At 57.7% G+C, this 21,700-nt stretch overlaps 1 protein-coding gene across 1 annotated transcript; it reads left to right on the forward strand.

Moving 5' to 3' along the window:
- The first annotated feature begins 8,867 nt into the window (after nt 1–8,867).
- LOC310742685 (uncharacterized protein) lies at nt 8,868–19,150 on the forward strand. Its single transcript, XM_083572104.1, has 4 exons — nt 8,868–9,267; nt 13,673–15,282; nt 16,505–16,579; nt 18,670–19,150. The coding sequence occupies exons 2-4, from the start codon at nt 14,033–14,035 to the stop codon at nt 18,866–18,868; spliced, it is 1,524 nt and encodes a 507-aa protein (XP_083428230.1). The 5' UTR covers nt 8,868–9,267; nt 13,673–14,032; the 3' UTR covers nt 18,869–19,150.
- Nucleotides 19,151–21,700: the final 2,550 nt, after the last annotated feature.

Raw genomic sequence — 21,700 nt, forward strand, 5'->3', positions numbered from 1 at the left:
AACCATCCTGTGTCTCTCAGTGCACGCAAATGAACCCCTCTTTGCTCCCATTCACTCCCATGGAGCAGGAGAAAACCTCCGCACTCCAGCCCAGGCCTGTTAGGGAGAACCCTGGAGGAAGAAGAAAAGCCCGCCAGCGAGATGCAGGAAAGCTAGCTCTCAATTGGGCAACACAATGGCCTGACGCAGCTGTGATGCACCTGGAGGGTCAACCTCTTGGCCAGAGGTGAAATGAGGCTTTATTTCACCCGGGTCAAAGACCCAGTTTGGCATCCCTCTACGCACATTTGCGCACACGCACACACATGCTGGGAGCCTCAGTGGTGCCCCTCTGGAGGCTGCACTCGGGGCAAAAAACCTGGCTAGCCCCCCCCCCCGTAGCACTGTCTCTGTCTTGGCAGTGCCATGCCTTGGCCCCTGCTAAGGAGATATCAAAACAACCCCTCACTTTGTGAGGGGGAACAAAATGCAGCACGTGAGCAGGAAATGGAGAAAAGGAGGACAATTCTTGTGTTGCCTGATGTGAGAGCCAAATCCTGGCATGTAGATGCTGGACCCTGAGGAAAGCATGGTGGGGGTGCAGGAGAAGTGAGATATTCATGGCAGAGAGATTTTCTCCCCCCCCCCAAGGCCTGAGGGCAAGGATGAGTCAGTGATGAGTGAGGCAAGCAGAGTAAAGGCCCAGAGGGAGCGGGAAGAGGTGGGAATATTCAGCGCCATATTCAGAGTCCTTCCCCTTCTCGCTCTGAACAAACAGTTTGGGCTGAGAGGGAGAGAGAGAGAGAGAGGAGAGAGAGAGGAGAGAGAGAGAGAGAGAGATCTCCTATGGCACAGAGAGGATGGGGTGGCATTTGGGGGGGGGGGTGAGTGGACAAGGCAGGAGCTAGAGGCTGGACCTTCCCAGAAACCCCTGCAGCCAGCCCTCCTTCTGGAGGAAACTAGCCTTCCTGTTAGGTCAGGGATAGGCAACCTAAGGCCCATGGGCTGAATGCGGCCCAATTGCCTTCTCAATGCGGCCGGCGGACAGTCTGGGAATCGGCGTGTTTTTACATGAGTAGAATGTGTCCTTTTGTTTAAAATGCATCTCTGGGTTATTTGTGGGGCAACCCCCCCCCCAACTGTTAACGGAGAAATCTGAGGGCTCCCTTGGACCAAAAAAAAAAAAAAAAAAGGACACCATCCAGGAATACCAGAGCAAAACAGCAGCCAGTAAGCTTGGTCTTTATTGAAGACTGTCGCGACAGGACTCCCACCTGCCACCAGGTGGAACAAGATGGAAGCCCTGAACAAAAGAAGACCCCAACTTTTATTAGCTACTAATCCCCCGTGCTACACCCCTAAGATTACATCATAACTACATCATGACTACATCATTGACACATCACCAAGAGGAGGGGTTCAGGGAGGAGTTGTGGTGGTAACCCGAGTGTCTCGTCACCTCTCTGGTTCCTCCTTTCCCCTCCCCATGATTACATTCCTGAGGACAAAGGGGCGTTTGCAGTTTCCTGCCCCCAGAGGGAAGGGCTGGTCACTGTCCTTTGTTTCAGTCTGTACTTCCATGTGCAGGTCCTTTGTGAGGCTGTGGATGTGTTGGCTGCCTTGTTTCAAGTCTCCCCTCTTTGATAGTCCTTCCTTCATGGTGTAAAATAAAAGTGGAACGGTACAGATCCGATGTACGGGTGATTTCCTATGAATTTATAACAGAAGTGTTGCATATGTCGTGTGTGAGTGTGTCATGTTTGTACAAACTGAATGATGGGGGGGGGTTTCCTGCAACACCCCCAATATAGTCCGGCCCACCACATGGTCTGAGGGACGGTGGACCGGCCCCCTGCTGAAAAAGTTTGCTGACCCCTGTGTTAAAAAGGGTAAAGGGACCCCTGACCATTAGGTCCAGTCGTGGCCGACTGGGGTTGCAGCGCTCATCTCGCTTTACTGGCCGAGGGAGCCAGCGTACAGCTTCCGGGTCATGTGGCCAGCATGACTAAGCCGCTTCTGGCGAACCAGAGCAGCGCATGGAAACGCCATTTACCTTCCCACCGGAGTGGTACCTATTTATCTACTTGCACTTTGACGTGCTTTCGAACTGCTAGGTGGGCAGGAGCTGGGACTGAGCAACGGGAGCTCACCCTGTTGTAGGGATTCAAACCGCTGACCTTTCGATTGGCAAGTCCTAGGCTCTGTGGTTTAACCCGCAGCGCCACCCGCGTCCCTTGTTAAACCCTGTGTTAGGTGGTCACAGAATCATGGAGCTGGAAGGGGCCTCAAGGGTCATCTAGTCCAACCCCCTGAAATGCAGAATCTTTTGCCCAATGTGGGGCTCCACCAGGAGGCAATGAAGAAGATGAATGGGAGGGGGCTGTGGGGAGTGAGAAGGGGGTCAGGTAGCAGGCAAGAGAGTCTTGAAGGGAGGCTGCCTGGCTGCCCTCCACAGAAAAAGGGAAAGAGAAGGGGAGCCAGAGATGCAGGATCTGGCCTCTTGCAGGCCCACACCTTCTGCGTCCGCAGGGAGGAGTCTGGGGTGGTGGGCTTGGCTGCTCCACCTCATGCAGCTGCAGCTCTGCGAAGGGGAGGCCGGTCTTGATGCCAGCCAAGGACACCGGCGGGCGAGGAAAGTGGGCCAAGGACCCAGCCAGCGCCACCCATCCCCATCCTGCTGAACAAGGAAGGAATAGAAATCAATCCCGATTAGCTTGGCAGGAGAGCGGCTGCAGAGGCAGCAGCCCAGCCCTTGCCGATGCCTGGCATGCAGCCAGAGGGCACCGGGGTCAGGGCCACCTGGCGCCTTCCCTGGGAATAAGGGCAGTGGGGTCCCTGCCTGCTCCAGGCTGCACTCTTTCAACCCGCCAGCCAGCCAGGACTGACTTGCGCAAGTGCAAGAGGGGAGCTGAGCTCACAACCAGCTCCTGGAGAGGGAGAGGGCTCTGCTTCAGAGTAGCCCCCCCCCCAGCAGGGCAAAAGCAGCCTGCAGAGCCCTCCAGGCCAGGAGGACACAGGTCCACCTCCTCACCAGACCAGCCACGAGGCCAACAAGGCCCTGGCAAGGCTCAGCCAGCCAGAAGCGCAGGAGTCTTTTCTGGGGACTGATGTGGCGAGCTCAGCCAGCTGGAAACATCCGTTCTGGCAGGCCCAGGGCTCCGATTCAGGTGAACTTGCTGCAGCCCCAGGAACGGAAGCAGAGAGCCAAACGGGATTTACGTTGCAATCAAGGGCACAGGAGGAGCCTAGCAGCAGCAGGATCAGGCCAACGGGTTCGGGTCCTCCTCACACTGGCTGGCCAGAGGGAAGTGCACAAGGGGGACCTGAGCCCACCCGAGACCCCCAGAAACTGGAGGCAGAGCACAGCTGTTGGGGATCGCAGCCTTGCCCTCCCCATGAATTTGCCTTAATCCTCTGTTAAAGTCATTGGGCGTCACCGCCTCTTGTGGGAGGGAGTTCCACAGTTCAGCTACACACTGCGTGAAGAAGTTCTTCCATTTGTTTGTCCCAAATCTCCCAACGTTCAGTACTAGATGTTGGGATGCCAGCAGGCCCAGCTCCGGCAGCAGCAGCAGCAAGCAGCTCTGGCTCTCCCAGCCCCACCCATGGCCACTCCACCACTGCCCTTCCCTGACCTGCAGGTTCCGGATCGTGGGCTCTACTGGTCAAAACGGGAGTCTCAGCGATTGCCCTCTCCCACCAGAAACAAACCAGGGCTGCTCCAAGAAAACACAACTGGCAAAAAGGAGCCTTAGGCCCTGATGGGACACCCCTGCCCCCTTACTCACTTGTGATTGGCCAAGCGGATAGCCAGCCAATGAGGGGTTTTTTTATTTTAACAAATTATTCCCCCCCTTCATGCTGTGGCCCCCAATTTACACAATTTTCACCTGTGCCCCCCATGGAATAGCCTGGGGGCCCTAGGGGGCCATATGCCGCCCCCCCCCCCCCCCGGTTGGCAAACACTGATGACCCTCCAGGGTCCCTTCCAACTCTGCAATTCTGTGATTCTATGCCGCAGTAAAGGCAAAGACCATGGTCAGCTGCAGTGACAGAGACACCCACCCAGCTGCCCTCAGACCCAGCCTGGCAAGACCTCCTGCCTCAGGTGAGACTATAGGAGCATCAGAGGAGCTGGGAAAACATCAGAGGAAGAGAGCAGGGCCACTCTGGCTAAGAAGGCCCTGCTTGGCCAGCAGGAAAGAAAGCAATCCGGAGGAGGCAGGCAGCCATAGGGACCTCCAAGGCCAGGGCGGGGGGCCCCAGGGCAGTGTGAGCCCACCTGCCTGCTGAGGACGAAGAAGGCAGCTGGGAGGCAGCGCAGGGGTGACTGACCTTCTAGGGTGAGGCAAGGCAAGGCAAGGCAGCCTTCTTGGAAGGGGTGGGGCTGGATTAGCAACCAGGAGATCTGTCAGCTTTCATCAAGTCGCCCCTGATTTCCTCATCCTTCTCTCTGCCTCCACCTGCAGAGCCCACAGGAAAGTCAAAGCTGATTTAGGTAACCACCTGAATCGTTGTCAGTGACTATTGTTGCAGGCCACCCCAATCTCCGAGTCATGAGAGATTTCAGGGGTTCCAGGTGCTTACCTAGGGGGTTCGCTTCCCTTGAAATGAGCCTAACCTGAGCCTAAGATGGAGGGCATTAGCACCCCAAAAGGTCTTGCTTCTCTTAGTCACAGCTTTGAATGAAGCATGAATCAAGCATGGCTCTGTCTCTCGCTTCTGCCTGGTTCCACACTGGCTAGAGTCCTTCTCCGCACCAGACAGGTGAGGACAGGCAAGGCACGCAGTCTTTTGTTATGCTCATCATTGTGCTTAACTACTCAGATTCACAACTATTGCCTAGATTAAAGAGAAGCTGATGGAGGTGCTCAAATGGCAAGCTATGGCCATTATCTTACAACTGCCCAGCAAGCAGTGGAATTTTCCACCAGTTTTTCACCTGTACTGGGCAGAGGACTCCAATAATTAGAAGGGGCTCAGGACATCAAGAAGACTGACTCCTCAGTCTCACAATAGTATGAAAGAACTGGATCAGATGTGGCTAGAATGTCCCCACTTGCTGGGAGGAACCTAAGAGGAAGAGGAGGAAGAAGACATCTGGACCTTTGCACCAGATCTCTCCTCCTGGAAATGGAATCCAGGTGGTTCAGTCATAGGTTCTTTTACCTCAGCAGAGCCATTGGAGATGGCCTAACAGGGGCAATGACAGTGAGTTATGATCAAAGGTTTGCTGACATAGTATTTTCAAACAACAGAAGTGACTCTCATGGCTGATGTCGGCAGTTTAGGAGCAAAACAATGTGCAATACTCATTAGGTTGTGCAGGTTAAATGACAGAGAACACACCAGGTTTCAGGAAGAAAACTGGTTAGGAGCAGTGCAAGCTGCCACATTTCTGTACTGGAGCTTACATGGTTGGGAGACCAAGCCCAGAAGAACCAGCCAGCGCTCTGGTGCTGTTTTCAGGTGCCACTGGTCAGCTGAAGACAGCAGACCTTTCTCCAGTTCCTGCTTGGCTGGCAGCAATCATGCAGCTGCTTGCATCAAATAATGTGACCCATGGAAGAAAAGGAAGCAGGAAAGGGGTGGGCAATGGGCTCTTGGTGTCCCTGGTGTCCCTCTTTTGCTCTGTGAAGCAGGAGGAAAGGCTTCTTCATCCCCACCGCAGAGCGTGGAGTTTGCTCTTTTCTTCCCAGTGCAAGAAAATGTTGGTAGCTTCACTTTCCTAATAGCCTCTGTCAGCGCCTTTGCTTTGTGAACAAAACGTTCCCCTCCAAGCTGTACACCAGCATCATGTCCCTGTTCTCGGAACGAGAGGTGACACTCTGTGCACACACCGCTTGACAGGAAGGGATGGAAGTGGTGCGGACGGACACCCCAAAACCAGCTCACGATGCGCCTGGACTCAAGGCTGTTGTCTGGCCAAGCGACTCAGGAAGAGGAGGGCTGGTCTGTGACATTTCGCTCTGTCGAACCCCATAAACATTTGTTCTGGCCAGAACTTTTGTGGCATCCCAGACCTGTCCCCACTCAGGTATTTGTGTCGGTCAGTCAGTTTGGCCAGGGATGGATCCTCCACCAGGACTCTTCTGCCCGGTAAGGGCAACACCATCAGCTAATGAACTGACCCAAACCCTGAGATCATCATCGGAGGCCCTTCTTCGTGTGTCTCCTCCACAAGAGGTCTGGAACACAAGGACAGGCCTTTTCTGTGGTGGCTCCCCATTTGTGGGGTGCTCTCTGCTGGGAGACTCACTTGGTGCCTTCATTACATCTCTTTAGGCACCAGGCAAACACATTCCTCTCCTCCCAGGGCTTGGGCTAACTAAACTATCTATAGGGGGTTTTGTTTTTGTTTGTTACTATATTATGCATTTTTGTGTTTCTGTATTGTAAATCACCATGATTCTAGGATGAAGGGCAGCATATAAATTTATAAATAAAAATAAAATAATGGTACCCAGTTAGTCTGGGCATGGCCTGGTGATTATCTGCTTGTGGTACCACGGAGGTGGTCTTTTTCATGGGTGGCACCAGTGTTGCAGAATGCCCTCCCTTTGAGATTGGAGAGGCATTGCCCCAACTTCTGAAGACACTGAATTCGAGATTATGTTGCCTTAACATGTTTTTTTTTAACCTATTTAAATTGTTTCACTTCTTATCTGCTTGTTTTATTGTATATTTTAATTAAGAATGTTTTGATGTTACTGTGTAATTAATTATGGACAGATTTCACAGTTGTAAATTGCTTAGAAGCCATTTGGGCATATAAGTGGTATATAAATTAATAAATCATCATCATAATCCTGTTGTCATACAATGAAATGGTTCACTTGACATTGCGAGATGCCTCAGTATGGGTTTTGGAGAAGCGTGACTTCCAGCTGCCATTTAATGCTCTCAGAATGCAAGGAGGAGGCTGCTGCCCTCCCCAAGGGTGTCTGCCCCACACCCCCTCTCTGTCTGCTGCTGTGAGGCTTCCTGGAGGGGAGAGGAGACCCTCCTGGTGCCTGAGCTTCTGTGCCAGAATCACACCCAGTCCTTGCCACAACACTGAATATCTGCTGGGCAGTTTTTGCACCCTTCCCTCTGTGCACCTAAGGAGGAAAGAGTCCATGTCCACAGGCCGGACTTCAGGAGCCACTTTGCCTTCCTTGCCACTTGAAATCAGGAGCCTTGAAGGGCCACCAGCCACGCCTGGGGGGTGGGGTTGCCCTGCAGGGGCAGAAAGCAGTGCTCTCGGCCCAAGCGGCTGATGAATGTTCAATTTCTATTCCCATCAGCCTCCAGAGTGGAGTTGTCTTCATTCACACAAATGGTGCCTCGGACAACCCCACTGTCCTCTGCTCCAGCGTCACTGTGGCCCTTTCCAGCAGCTCCCTTGACCTTCAGAATGATGAGTGTCTCATTTTCACAGAATCTTAGAAGGGTAGAGTTGGAAGAGAACTCCAAGGGTCATCTAGTCCAACCCCCTGCAATGCAGGGATCGCAGCTAAGGAATCCCTGGCAAGTGGCCACCCATGTCTTGGCTATGGGGGGGGGGGAGGGCTTCCCCCCGGAGACATTTCTACTTCTGGCTCACAAAGGAGTCTGATTTATTCCATTCGTTTAATCAGATTTCTATGCCCCTGAATCATCTTAGAGATTGCCCCAGGCCACACACTGGCCCGGCCCTTGTTGGGACCTCGGCTGGAAAGGGGCCTTCCAAAATAGCCCCCGACCTTCGGAACGAGGCAGACCGGGGTCCAAATCCGGCAGGGCTGGGGGAACAGAAGCAGCAGCAAACCCCAGCCCCCCAAGAGGGCCAATCCTGCCAGGAAGCGGCGGCACCGGCTAAGCCCGGGAGGGGGTGTCCGCCACGCCCTCTGCACATGCTCGGAGGCATCTTCTCCCGCGCCAGGGCCAACCCGGGAGGCAGAGGAGCATCCCCGGGACGTGCAGCTGCTGCCGGGGCTCCGCTCGGGGTCGCGCACGTGGCCCAGGCGAAGCCCCGCCCAGGGAGGAGGCAGCGGCGGCGGCGGCGGAGCGCCGGTCGCTCTCCCGGGAAGGCGCGACGCTCCCCGCCCGCCCCGGCTCCGCCTCTCTCGGCCGAGCGCTTCGGCGGCGGCGGCGGCGGCTCGTCCTCCTCGCGGCCGGAGGACCCTCTCGCCGGAGAGCGAGCAGGCAGGCAAGGAGCGCGCAGCGGGGACGGAGGGGATCCGGAGCAGCCGCCGCCGCCAGGGATGGCAGGGCGCGCGATTGGCAGGGGTCTTTTTTGTGGCTGCCATGGGGGGGGGGAGGCAGCCCCTCTTCCGCGCCAGGGCAGCTGCTTGGCATGCAGAAGGCTCGCCCGCGAATGGCTTCGCCGGCCTGGCTTCCCCGGAAGACAGCCGCTGCTGCCAGCCCGTGTCGCGAAGGCTGAGCTAGGTGGACCAAGCCTCGGCTTGGCTACTCCACACACTCACACGCACACCCTGCTACGGAGCCGTGGCTGCTGCCTCGGCCGGGCGGATGCTGCGAACGAACGTCTTTCTGGATCGCGGCGCGGTGGCTGGGCGCGCAAGCGGAATGGGGGGCGGTGGGAGCCTTTGGGGAGCCCTTGGAAGCGGGTGGGGGCTAGTCTGTGGCGCCTGTGGGGGGTTAGATTGCCTCCAGCCCCAAAAAAACCCTTTGAAAGAGACAGTAAGGCGCCAAGGGTGATCTGTCCTGGGGGTGGAAAGTTTGCTCCGCGACGCCTGCGGTGTTTAGGGGAACTTCGGAGAGTCGCCGCTTTCCCGTCCGCAGCTCCCTTGGCGGGAGGGGGGGCGGCTGGTGGTGACGATTGTGTTTTCCGGTGTCTTAAAGTTTAGGCTGGGGCCAGAAGTCCTGTGGTCCGGGGGCTGGCTCCTCCTGGGTTTTAAGGAGGGTTCTGGGGATTATTGGAGGGGGACCCCAAGACATGTCTGACCCCCGTCTCCTCTCCCCCCCCCCGCCCCTTGCCAGCAGGGAGCAGGGACCAACGCAGAGGCTTCAAGACCTACCCCTTCATTGTGGGATGTGCTTTTGGGGAGCAGGCTCCAGCCCGCCAGGCTTCATGCTGCCCTAAGAAATGCGTCTGTCATGAAAGTGCTGCTTTGGCTGCATCGGACTGCCCAGCTGCCCTTCAGGGGATCTTGGAAGGGGGAGGCAGCCAGGGGCCACCCTCTTCTGGGCTTCCCACTCCTTTCTTCTTTGCAGCTTGGACCCTGATCTCTCCCCCGCCCTCTGGACTCTGGCTGGCAGCTCCTGAGCCGCTTCTCTGCTTGTGTGTGTGACCCTGAGGGCCAGGTGAGAGCCTGAGGCAGGGCTGGGCTGGTGCTCCCTCTTGGCGCCACCTTGACTTAGAATCATAGAATCGTGGAGTTGGAAGGGACTGCAAGGGTCATCTAGTCCAGCCCCCTTGCAATGCAGGAGTCGCAGCTGAAGAATCCCTGACGTGACCACCAAACGGCTGCCTAGAAGCCTCCCCACCTTCTGAGAGAGTCTGTTCCGCCCTCAGGCGGTTTGTACTGGCAGAAAGTTCTTCCCAATGTTGAGTTGGAATCTCTTTTCCTGCAGGAGGGGCTTCTTTCTCCCCGGGGGGGGGGGCACCCTCACATTGGAGCAAGGCCCCCAGTCCATCTGGCTGGCCACTGCTTGGTCTCCCCCTACCAGGGCAGCCACCCTAGAGGTTCAGTTTTATGTGGGGCACAGCCGACCAGCCTTGAGGCGTGGGCAATGGAAGCTCTCCTTGGATAGTGCCCCACAGCTCCAACCTGCCCCTCTCCTGTTCTTCTGGCCTCCAGGGTCCCCTGGAGTCTCCTCTTGTGGCCCCTGCCTCACTTTCCCTGAGTGCCTTTGCTCCCTGTGGGGGGGGGAGGAGCCCCCCTGCCCCTTGGGCACCCATTATTTCTGGGGTCTCCATTTCCAGGCTTGTGGGCTGGGGAGAAGGGGGGAGAAGTGGGGGTGCTTTTTGCCTCTTGCCCTTCAGAGGAGGCTGACCAAGATGGCGAAGCCTCTGGAAACCAAGCCTGATGAGGAAGGGTTGAAGGAGCTGGGGATGTTTCGCCTGGAAAAGAGGAGACTGAGAGGAGATGAAGCAGCCACCTTCAAATACCTGAAAGGCTGCTATCTGGAAGAGGCACCTGTCCTGGATCCTTTAGCTGAGATTCCTGCTTTGCAGGGGGTTGGACTAGATGACCCTTGGGATCCCTTCCAGCTCTGCAGTTCTACTATTATGAGAGCTCTTGAGCTGGATCAGGCAAGAGGTGGCCCCTTCCGGCCAGCGTCCTGCTCCCACATTGGCCAGCCAGATGCTCCCAGGCAGGATCTGAGTGCAGCGGCCGCACTTGGGATGATCTCCTGCGACTGACATTCCGAGGCGTCTTTGCAGGGGTGGGAGAGCCTGGCCACTGTGTCTCTTAGCTCTCTGTCCTTCTGCTCATTGCCTCTTAGGGCCTACAGCCCCCAGCCGCCTGCTCCAGGCTGGTTTTCTCGTTCTGCAGAACATTCATAGAATCACAGCATGCTGGTGTGGGAGGGGACCCTGAGGGTCATCCAGCCCAGCCCCCTGCAATGCAGGAATCTTCACGAAGGCATCCATGGCAGATGCTCATCCAACCTCCACTTGAAAGCCCCCAAGGAAGGAGACAGTTCTCTCCCCCCACTTGCCCTCAGGGAGGGGTCCTGCTTGTGATCACGGGCAGCCGGCTGGGCATTGGGTGTGCTGTAAGCCATGCACAGGCACATGCCCCCCCCCGCCACTCTCCTCGCCCGGTGTTGCCAATACTAATGAGAGGCCCTTCCAGTCAGGTCTGGGTCTGGGCACAGCTCCAGGAACAGGAAGGAAATTGCCCAGGTGTCTGCCTGGGTGGCAGGTGGTCCAGAATCCTCAATTCTGCTGCAGCAAAATGGGTGGGGGGAGCAGGCAGGCAGGCAGGCTCCCTTCTCCTCCTCCTCCTCCTCCTCCTGGGGTGCTCTGAGGAAGGCCAGTGATTCGCTCGCTCAGCAGTTGGAAACTTTGCTTGTTAGCAGTGCGGGAGAAAGTCTGGGCGGCTGTGCTGAGCTGGCAACTCCCTTCCTGCTGGGGAGAAGCGATGGCACAGTGGGGGGGGGGGGCACTGCAGCTGGGCAGAAAGGGGCTCTCCTGGCCTGGCGTTGGCCTGCCTGGGACGCCCCTCCTGCGCAACCCGGAGGCCTCTGCCCTTCATTCTCCTTCCTTTCTGCCAAGTCAGCTGCAGAAGGGGAGAGTGTTGTGCACAGGGCACGGCTTGGGGGGCTCCCACCTGGCTAAAGGGCTCTTCTTTGGCTCTCTGGGAATTCCCACCTTACAGAGGGGGCTCCTGGCACCTTCTTTAGGTCTTCTTAGAGCTCTGCTGGATCAGGCCAGCGGCCCATCGAGTCCGCCATCCTGTTCTCATGGCACCTGACAGTCCTGTGGGACAGGTTCCATTGCATGCTGAAGACACACCATTTACTCTGCCCTCGGTGACACCTGGGGTTTTATTTCTTTATTGAATTTCCATCCCACCTTTTTCTACAAGGAGCTCAGGAGGGCAGGTGCATGGTTCTCCCTTCCTCCTCATTTAAGCCCCACAACAACCCTGTGAGGTAGGTCAGGCTGAGAGGAGCATTGATGGACCCCTAAGATCCCCCAAGGAGTTTTCTGGCTGAGGTCTCTCCCACTGGCTCTCTACTGAAGATACTGGTAGATAGATCCCACAGTAATTCATCTTAAACTGTTTTTAATACTGCATTTTTAAATGGCTGTAACCTTCCTTTCCTTTGTTGTCAGTTTTTAAGCAGAGGTCAGATGGACATTTGTCAGAATCATGGAATGAGTTATTATTCCTGCAAGGGGGGGCTGGTCTGGATGACCTTTCTGTCATTCTGCATTCTGGGACCTTACGGTGGTGGGCAGGCAAGAAAACCAAGAGCCATTGATAATAGTGGCAACCATGTAAAATGTTCACAGGTTTGCTACCTTTTGTTTTCTCCCCCCAGTTCCCAAAGGTGCCCCCCCCGGAAAGTGAGTCGCAGGGGGAAAGGGATGCCAGCCAGGGAATGCTCTCTGTGGCAAAGAGAGGCTGTGGCCTCCTCCTGCCTCTGGGCTGGGAGATGGACCCCCTGGTTGGTTTGAGGGGGCGCAGCAAAGGCTCTTTGGGGGTGTCCCCTCCCTGATGCTCCTCTTGGAGGCCGACAGAGGCGGTGGGACGGCTGGAAGGGAAGGAGGGTCCTCCTAACAGGACGGGGAGGGCTTCTCGTCCTCCTCCTCTTCCTGCTGCCCATGAAGGCCAGGCTGCTATTCTTAGCTGTGGCTTCTGCCTGGCTGGCGTTCCTGGCCTGTTTACGCTGAAGGGCCCCTTCTCCCCCCCCTTCCCTCTCTCTCTTCCTCTCCCTCTCTCTTTTCAAACAGAGGCAGCAGCAGCACCAAAGACCAGAGCTTGTCGCTTTGTGTTTTGTGATCCTGCCTGAGACTGGAGGTGGCAGAGGGACAGGAGAGGGGTGTTTTTAGGGGGTGGCCACGTGGCAGAGGGGGTTGTGGGAGCCTCTGAAAGGAAACTGGGCAGGTTTGGGAGGGGCTTTAAGAACACCAGAAGAGCCTGCCGGGTCAGGCCAGGGGCCCATCGAGTCCAGCATCCAGTCCTCACAGGGGCCGACCTGTGGGAGCCCCCCAAGCAGGAGCTGAGCACATGGCAGCGCTCCCCTCCGGCCACTGGGATTCAGAAGCATTGCAGATTCCGACTGTGGAGGCAGAGCAGGGCATCCTGGCTAGTGGCCCTCGATCGATCGCCCTCTCGTCCTCCACAAATGTCTGTTTCACCAGACCTTGGGTGGGATTGGTGGGCGACAGACTTGGGGAGTTATTTCAGAAGAAAAGTGAATGGAAAGGAAAGGGTTAAGTCCTCCCCCTCAGCCCTACTCTGATGCAAACACCCCCCCCCCAGCCACTCCTAAATGGTCAGCCCCTTTAGTGGCCTGATCCAGCTGCTACAGAGCTCCCTTTAGGTTCTTGTGATCCCTAAGTGGAGCCTCCATGGACAGCCTCAGTCTACCTTAGAAAGGTGGAGAACAAGAGGGGGAGAGGGCTGCTGCTCTCAGGTCCCTTTGAGGGCATATGGTTGGCCAGAGGAGAACAGGGTGCTGGACTAGGAGGCTCCACTTTGGTGGCCTCATCCAGCGGCAGGCTCTCCTCCTCTCCTTGGCTCCTGGGCCACTTAATCTGAGCCTCCCCATCTGCTCTGCATAGCATTAAGGCTGGTTTATAGGCCAAGTCAGGGATTCTTGTCAGTGTGGTGTAGTGGTTAAGAGCGGTAGATTCGTAATCTGGGGAACCGGGTTCGCGTCTCCGCTCCTCCACCTGCAGCTGCTGGGTGACCTTGGGCCAGTCACACTTCTCTGAAGTCTCTCAGCCTCACTCACCTCACAGAGGGTTTGTTGTGGGGGAGGAAGGGAAAGAAGAATGTTAGCCGCTTTGAGACTCCTTAAAGGGAGTGATAAAGCGGGATATCAAATCCAAACTCTTCTTCTTCTTCTTGCATTGCATTGCAGGGGGTTGGACTGGATGTCCTTTGAGGGTCCCTTGCAGCTCTACACTTCTCTTATTTTCATTATTCCTGTCTTGCTTTTGCACTGTTTTAATTCGTCCTGGTTGTAGTGTGGACTATAACTGCAACGGGTTTCCACCCATTCATCTCCTCTCTTCTCTCTGCAGGTCCGTTGCCCAGGGAGGCTATGGGCTGGCACTGTGCCTGCTGGCCCCACAAGTGACCGACCCTCGGGAAGCGGAAGCACCCGCCGTGAGCAGGATGGGCTCCCTTCTCCCCTCTCCCTTCTCCCAGCCCAGAGAGAGGCCCTCGGTGGCCAGGGACGGACCCTAGAGAGGGGGGAGGGGGGAGGAGAGCAGGCCATGGGGTTCCTGCCGGCTGGGGGGCAAAGGCCAGGCCTCCTCCAGACATGAGGCACCGGCTGCCCCCTTGGGAGTTGCTGAGGCTGAGCCCCAGGCAGCAGCACCCACGGGAGAGATGCTTTGCGCCCCGGCGGAGGGGGCAGCCGAATCGACGCTTTCTGGGGAATGGCTTGTGGTCATGCGGGGCAGGAGGCTGTGACGCCCCCCTGGCGGGGCAAAGGGGCTGCCATGGCCAGCCAGGAGGCAGCCCCGGAGGCCGGCCAAGAGAAGGCTGCCGCCGGGGTCCGCTCCGTGCTGCTCAAGCGCGACTCGCCGGGTGCTGAGGACCGCCTGCAGCGCCGCCACCGCGCCCAGCAGGTGCGCTTCAAGGACCTGGAGGAGGGCGGAGAGGAGCCCCCGGGCAGCCACCCCCCACGTGCCTCTGCCGCAAACTGCGCCAGGCGGAGCTGGCCCCAATCCGGGCCCCGCCTGCTGCTCGCCCTGCCGGATCCCCACGGGGCGACTGGCATCAGCACCGCCAGCCAGACGTCACCCAGCCTGCAGCGGCCCCCCCGCAGCAAGAGCTCCTGCGACCTCGCCCAGGAGGGGGCGCCCTGTGCAGTGGGCCGCAGCCAGGATCCGCCCCTGGGGGGCACCGCCAGCCTTCCTGCCCTTGGTTGCTCCCTCGCCTCACCCCACGCCCAGCACTGCCCCAGACTTCCTGCCACCCTGTGCCCCGGGCTGCCACCTCCCCGGGAGTCATGCCCCCCGTACCCAGGGCGGGGGGCCCCGTGCTTCTCGGCCAGCTGGTCTTCCCAGCGCAAGCACTGTGCCCCCTTCTCCACGCAGCCCCATGGCACCCCAAGCAGCTGTGGCAGCTCTGGCGCCCCCTGGCTGTGCCCACCCCCTGACTGTCAGACCCCCTCTGAGCAGGCCTCGAGAGCCCCTCCCTGTGCCCCCCAGAGGGGCATCCCTTCCCCCTGCTCCCTTGCTCAGGGCCCCCCCACCGAAGACCCCACCTCTGCCTTCCTGCTTCCCACAGCAGGGCCCCCTAAGTCAGGAAATCCAGCAGTGCCTGCGGCCTCCCCAGGGAGCCTCAGCACCACTCAGGCCCACCCCCCAGCCCCCACGCCTTCCCAGAAGCCTCCGGACCCCCTTCTGCCCTCCTCTGGTCGCAGCTGCCCCCCTGAGACCTGCCTCTCCGCCAGACCCGGGGAGACACTTCCCTGCAGCCAGGACCACCTTCTGCAGCTGGTGTCTGTGGCTGCCACGCAGAGGGAGCCCCCGCCAGCATCTCAGGACCTCCCCGGGCGGGTGGGTGACATCCACTCCCAGCTGCAGTCCCTCGAGGGGGTGCTGGAGACCAGCCAACGAACCATCAAGGTGCTACTCGATGTCATTCAGGATCTGGAGAAGAAGGAGGCGCAGCGCGATGGGTGAGGCGGGTCTGGGGGGGTCTGGGTTGCCCAAGGAGCCCCCACTGGCCAGGCTAGAGCCGCCTTGACCCTTTGGAGCCAGGGATCTTGAATAGATGCCAGGAGAGGCTATATTTATTAGATATTCTCCTTCCTCACATCTGTGAGTTCTACAGAGTGATATCCCTTTTGCGGCTTAAAAAGAAGCTTAGATGGGCTAGTTTTAGCCTTTCCGTTTAAGTAATCTAGGATGTTTTAAGGCAGATGGGATTCTCTGATATTTCCCCCTTTTCTCCCCCTTTTAAAACAATAATCACACAAACAGTATTGTAAGAGAAAAAAATAACATCTACTCAGAGTTTCTGCGGCAGAATAACAGCAGCTTTATTCAGGCAGGCTTAAAATGGTAATTCAGTTACAGAGACACAATTTGTAGAGCCTCTAGGGACCCTGAGGGTCATCTAGTCCAACCCCCTGCAATGGAGGAATACGCAGCTATCCCATACGGGGATCGAACCTGTGACCTTTGTTTTCAGCACCAGGCTCCAGGCAAATGAGCCAATTTGAGAGGCAGACTTAAGTTTAGCTTGAAATGGGGTCTGTGCATTGGAGCTCAGGCTTTGCAGGTGTTCTCCCATTTCTGGCTTGGGGATGAAGAGACAAAAACGAGAGCATGTGCCCAGGCAGGCAAGGAGAAGAGATCTGTGGCTGTGCCCTCTGCCCGTCTGGGCACCGTGGGACTGTCTCTCACAGAGTTCTCTCCAGCAAACGCACAGGGAAATGCTGTGAGCTTCAGCTGCTCTCGGCTGCCTGTCCAGCAAAACACGACTTTTTGGTTAGACTGCGCCTTAAGTGATGGAGCGTTTTTATGGCGGCAGCAGCGGGTTCTGCGGGCCACAAGCCAGCCTTGGCATCACCTGGCACTGTGCCTGCTCGCTTTGGAAGCCGAAGCAGTGCCACTGTGGGGCCAGCCCCCTAGCCTTGGGGCGGCCTCTGAGCTGTGAGGCCTGAGGGAGTCCTTGCCTGCCTGCCTGCCTTGCGCTTCCCTCCCTAAGACCTCCCGGGGGTCTCCCGGCCCCCCAAGCCAGCCCTGATGCTTCCCCTCCCCCTGGTCCCTGCTGCTGGACCAGATGCCCTTTGGGCATTGCTGCTTGTGCCCCCTGGCACCAAAGGGGGCCCCTGCGACCAGGCAGGGAGGCGGCTTCTGGGCTTCTGCTCATGGGCTCCTTCTGCTCCGTTTCAGGCGGCAGTCCTACCGGACAGGGCAGGACACCACCAACTGCGGGACGTGCCGGGACTGCGCCTGCATCATCTACAGGTAGGAGGGGCTTGGCAGCGGGGGTGGGGTGGGGGTTGGGGTGCCCCCTGGCTTCCCCAACCTCCTCTGCTCTCGGCTGCCGGCCACAGCATCCACCGGCAGCCCAGACATCGGCTGCTGACCTTCACATTTCACATCAACATAAAATATACGCCTGTTTAGTATTATTGATGTGATGACCCTGACTTTTCTGCTGAGGAGGGCAAAGGGGGCTCTGGAGAGAGAGGAAGGCTGTATCGTTGGCCTGGGGTGAAGAGGACCCCCTCCCTAAGGGGGCCAGCATCTCCCCACCCCTCCAACCCACTTTCAGGATAAGCCCACCCAGCTCCTTTGTCTTTTGGCTGCTTTCCAGTCTGGTGGTCCTGCTGTGTCTCAGGCAGGCCACTCTTCTCTCTGCCCAGCAGATTTTCCTCTCGCCCTCTCCCCCCCCCCGACAACCCACTTCTCCAGCAGAGCCCCTTCCCTGCCTTGGCCTCTGCTTTGGCCTATGGCTGAAGAGCTGGAGGTGGCCAGGCTTCAGACGGCGAGGCTGCCCCCAGTCCTGCTTAGAGACACCTGGGCCCTTGCTTGGATGGCCACCTGTCTGGAGTCTGGCTGCTGGATCAGGCCAGTGGACCTCCTAGTCCATCATCATGCTCTCGCAGTGGCCAGCTGGATGCTGGTGGGCTGGGTTCAGGGTGCCCTGGGGGCTGCCAGAGGTCTTGGGTGCTGGAGAAGTCCCAAGGGAGCTGGCAAGGGCTCCCATGCGTGCCCACCCGCCCGCCTGCCCCAATCACGTTCTTGAGGGAAGCAGAGGCAAGCGTTTCTGGCAGATGTGATATGAAGGGTGCCTGCGAAGAATGACAGGCCGCCACAGCCTGTCTCCTCCTGCCGGAGATTCTCAGGAGGACAGAGTCCCTGCAGCGGCAGCCCCCCCCCCAGCATGGCACGAGAACGGAGGCTGCGTCTCTGGCCCTGCCCCGCCCTCGCTTTAGTCCTGGGACGCTGAGTCAGCCAATGACTCCCACTGCCTTGAGGCTGGGGAGGGATGCCAAGATGCCCCCCAGCCCTGGGCACCAATCTATCTATGGTGCCCCCTGCTTCAGTGGGTGTTAAGGAGGGTAGGGAGCCGCGTTGGTCTGACGCAGTCAAAATAAATTAAAATATTAAAAAATTGTCCAGTAGCACCTTAGAGACCATCTCAGTTTGTTCTGGGTCTGAGCTTTCTACTACCTGAAGAAGTGTGCATGCACACAAAAGCTTCTATCCAGAACAAACTGAGTTGGTCTCTAAGGTGCTACTGGACAATTTGTTAAGGAGGCGTTAGAGGAGGGCTGTGAGCCAGGGTGGTCAAAGGGCCTCCATGCCCAGGGAGAGGCGGGTGTCTCTGCCAGTTCCTTGCCGGGGGCAGAGGTGAGCTGAGCTCTGGGTTCCATAGAATCAGAGTCCTAGAGGGCTCTTGCTCCCAGCCCTGGTGTGTGGCACAAGGAAGACATCTTCCGCAGACCATAGACTCCTAGACTTGTAGAGTTGGAAGGGACCCCTGAGGGTCCTCTAGACCAGCCCCCCGCAAGCATCCCTGGCAGACAGGCTCCCGACCTCTGGTTAAGAACCTTCAAGGAAGGAGAGACCGGCAGCCTCTGCTCCTTGGAGCCTTTTCTCTGTGTTCCTCCCCTACGTTTCCATTGACCTTCTGAGGCTGTTTCGGGGGTGGGGGTGCTGGCTGGCTGGCTGTGCAGAGCCTCCCTGGCAGGACTGGGCCCTCCTCCTCTCCCCTCCACCCTGCCTGCCTTCCCGCCCGCCCGCCGGCTCCTTCTGGCCTCCTGCCTGTGTGGCTCACACAAGGCCTCAGCGCTAATTGGGATTGACGGGTCTGTCTCTGCCGCTGCAGCGACGGGTGAGACATGCCAGGGTCGGCAGAGGCAGGCGGGCTCCCATTGGCGGCCCCCCCAGGCTCCTGCTGGCTGACCTGCCTCCTCTGCACCAGCTCCCACGGCCCCCAGGAGGGATGGGGCAGCCCAGCCCAGCCAGACCCCCATCTCTGCACCCAATCACTAGCGTTGGTTCCTTGGGAGACGCCTCCCTCTGACTTGCTCCCCCCCCCCCCACAGCGTGGAACATGATTTCCGGAAGCAGGAGGGGCGTTTGCAGCAGGTGCTGAGCACCATTGAGCCTGAGCTGAGCCACAGCCCCCCGGTGGCCACGCGAGCTGTCACGCCGAGCCACCAGGAGCCGTCGCCAACGCTGAATCTGCCCGTGGTGAAAGCAGAGCCCAAGAGGTCCCGGCGAAAGTGTTTCTGGTTCCTGTGATGGTACTGTGCCCAGAAGGGTCCGGGCGTCTCCCTCCCCAAGGAGAGGAAAAGGAGCCATGGGGTGAGGGGGCTGCCTCCCCCCCCATCAGTCCACACCAGTCAACCTGCCACAGAGCCGCAGCGTGGAGGGATTGCACCAGCCTTTTTATTGTTCAAATCTGTCCAGTTTGACTTGCAGAGCCCCCCACCCTCAATGAAAGGATGGGAAGAGAGAAGGGAAGACACACACACTGTATCCGAGGAGGTCTCAATAAACTCCTGTGAGGCGCCTGTTTTCAAACTGCTTCTCCTTCAGAGTCTTTCTTCAGGGAAGCGGGAGGGGGGGCTGCTTTATCCCAGAATCAGGACAAGCCCCTCCCCCCCGGCAGCAATGTAACTTCCTAGTCTGTGGCTTAGGAAGGGGGGTGCAGAGGTTGCGGTCCGCCCCGGGTGTCATCACTGAGGGGGGTGACAAAAAATAACTCCCGCACCCACCACACGCCCCTTCCTACGCCACTGCAGAAGCCCAGATAGCTGGGTGAGGCGGGGGGGCACTAGGCGCCACACCGGGGGGCCTGCAGCCTGCCTGAGCCACGCATCTTTCCTGAGTGGGGGGGGGGGGCGGACTGCCTGCAAGCTCCGGGCTGCTTTTTCGAGGGCTTGCATCTGCCCACCGCCTCAGCCGCCCTACAGCTGAGAGGAGGCTGTGGAGAGGGTTTGCACAGCGCGCCCTGTCTTAGCTCGCCCCGTCCCCATGGGCGGCTTGCTCTGCCCCTGGCTGCAAGGCATGCAACCATCCCAGGCACCCGAGGGACTAGCTACGCTGCTGTTCCTAGTCACCTGGCGGGGGGGGCACTGGAGGACCCAAATTGGGGCACCAGTAAAGTTCAACCAATGATCTTTATTATAAGATACTGACTGTTGGGGAAGTGACCCCCACATTTGGGTTTATTGTTTCAAGCACTGAAATATTTGGGCCACAACTGATGCAAAGTGTGTAAAATCAAAGACCCACATCACATGGGAATCTAACCAGCAGTTTTTAAAATTGTAGCTGGAGTGGGGAGATTCCTCCCCTTGTGTCTCATCTGCTGGAAAAATGGGGGTGTGGTCACCCAGTGACTTTGATTGGCCAGAGGATCAAGTCCTTCTGTGGGCCAGAGGCAAGTGCCTGGGTGAGGAGACACTTTCTGGTGGCCCCAAGGAACTAAAGGGGAGGAGGCAACCCCCTTGCCCTCATCTGCCATGGCCAGTCTTAATCAGCGAGGGTCCCTTTCTGCATCCGCAAGGCCCTCAGGGGGACCACGAACCTCCAACTTCTTCCTTGCACAACAGAGTGAGGCTGCTGGAGCTCTCAGCTTGGCCTGGACTTGGCAGGGAACCCGGCCCACGGGGGCTCCTGACCTGTGGCTTGGCATCCCCGATGGGCATCTCAAGGGCCTGGGCCTTTCCCAGTCAGTGGCTGCAGCAGCAGCAGCAAAGGAAGCTTGTGTCCTGCCTGCCCCTTTGCCCCCCATGGAGGGATCCAGTGAGGAAGAGACTGAGCTGCTTGGCAGGGAGGCTGCCAGCCCCTGCGGTCCCAGAGGTGGGGCTATGGAAGGTGCTGGGGGTGCCCAGTAATCAGAGCACAGGAAGAGCCTGCTGGATGAGGCCAGTGGCCAGCCAATGGGAAGAAGTCCACAAGCAGGACCAAAGCTCAAGAGCCAAACTCTGATTCCTTGTGATTCCCAGCAACTGGTATTGAGAGACCTCTGATTCTGGAAGCAGGATACGGCCATTGTAGCTAGTCACTATTACTAGCCTTCTTTTCCACAACCTCGTTTAAAGCCATCCAAGTGGGCTTTTCCCTCTTGTGGCAGTGAGTTCCACAGGTCTATCGAGGGGCTGTGTGAAGTCCGTTCTCCTGCCTGTTCCAAATCTCTGGCTACGATTTCAGCTTCCAATGATGCAGTGGCGTAGCGTGGGGGGTGCAGGCCGCACCGGGCGCAACATCTGGGGTTAGGGCAAATCCATGGGTTAGGGGGCGCAAATCCACGGGTTAGGGGGCGCAAATTACTTGCCTTGCCCCGGGTGCTGACAACCCACGCTATGCCACTGCAAGGATGCATGTCCAGATAAGCAGCTCTAGTAGCATGACCCGGGACGGGAGGAGCTGCCAGTCAGAGTGGGCTATGCTGGGCTCACCGAGGCAAGTGGAACCTTCCCTCGGTTTTGCCTTGTGCAACAAGGTCAGGACTAGGAAACCTTGGCCTGCAGACCAGCATGGAGGCGCCAGGAGAAGGCCAAATGCTGGACTGCAGCACCCTCTGCTGGTGGCGAGGAGAAGTGTGGGCTCCATATGGAGTGTTAAAAGTTAAAGGATAAATAGAGAACATCATGGAAGGGGAAGTCAGTGAATAAATTCAGTGCTTTTTTTCTATTAAAAAAATGTTGAGGGGTACTCTCATTTTGACTCAAGAAAATCACAATTTCATAGTTCAAATCGTACCCCGGCGTCCCCCCAGAAAACAAACACTGGATAAATTAGATGTTAAAGTATGTAAACTTTTGAATAGACAAAAATAAGAGTAGTGTGGGGTCCAGCCAGGGACGGGAGAAAAGAGAGGTGCCCCCAGCCAGGCTGAGAGCAGCAGCTCCCCCCAGCAACTGAGGAGGCCTCAATCCAAGGCAGCCCACGCTTCTACGGGTACACAGGAGCCAACCCCTAGGGTCTGAGGTTCCTTTGGCTCCCCCAATAACATATTTGAGGGGGCTTCTTCCCCCATGGCATTGCCAGGACATGGTGCCCCTCACTCCACACCCAAAGCACAACTACTCTCCTCCGTACATTAAAAATAAATGCCTGGTAGAC

Source organism: Podarcis filfolensis (assembly GCF_964270895.1).
Source record: "Podarcis filfolensis genome assembly, chromosome: 9".
NCBI classification, from domain to species: Eukaryota; Metazoa; Chordata; class Lepidosauria; order Squamata; family Lacertidae; genus Podarcis; species Podarcis filfolensis.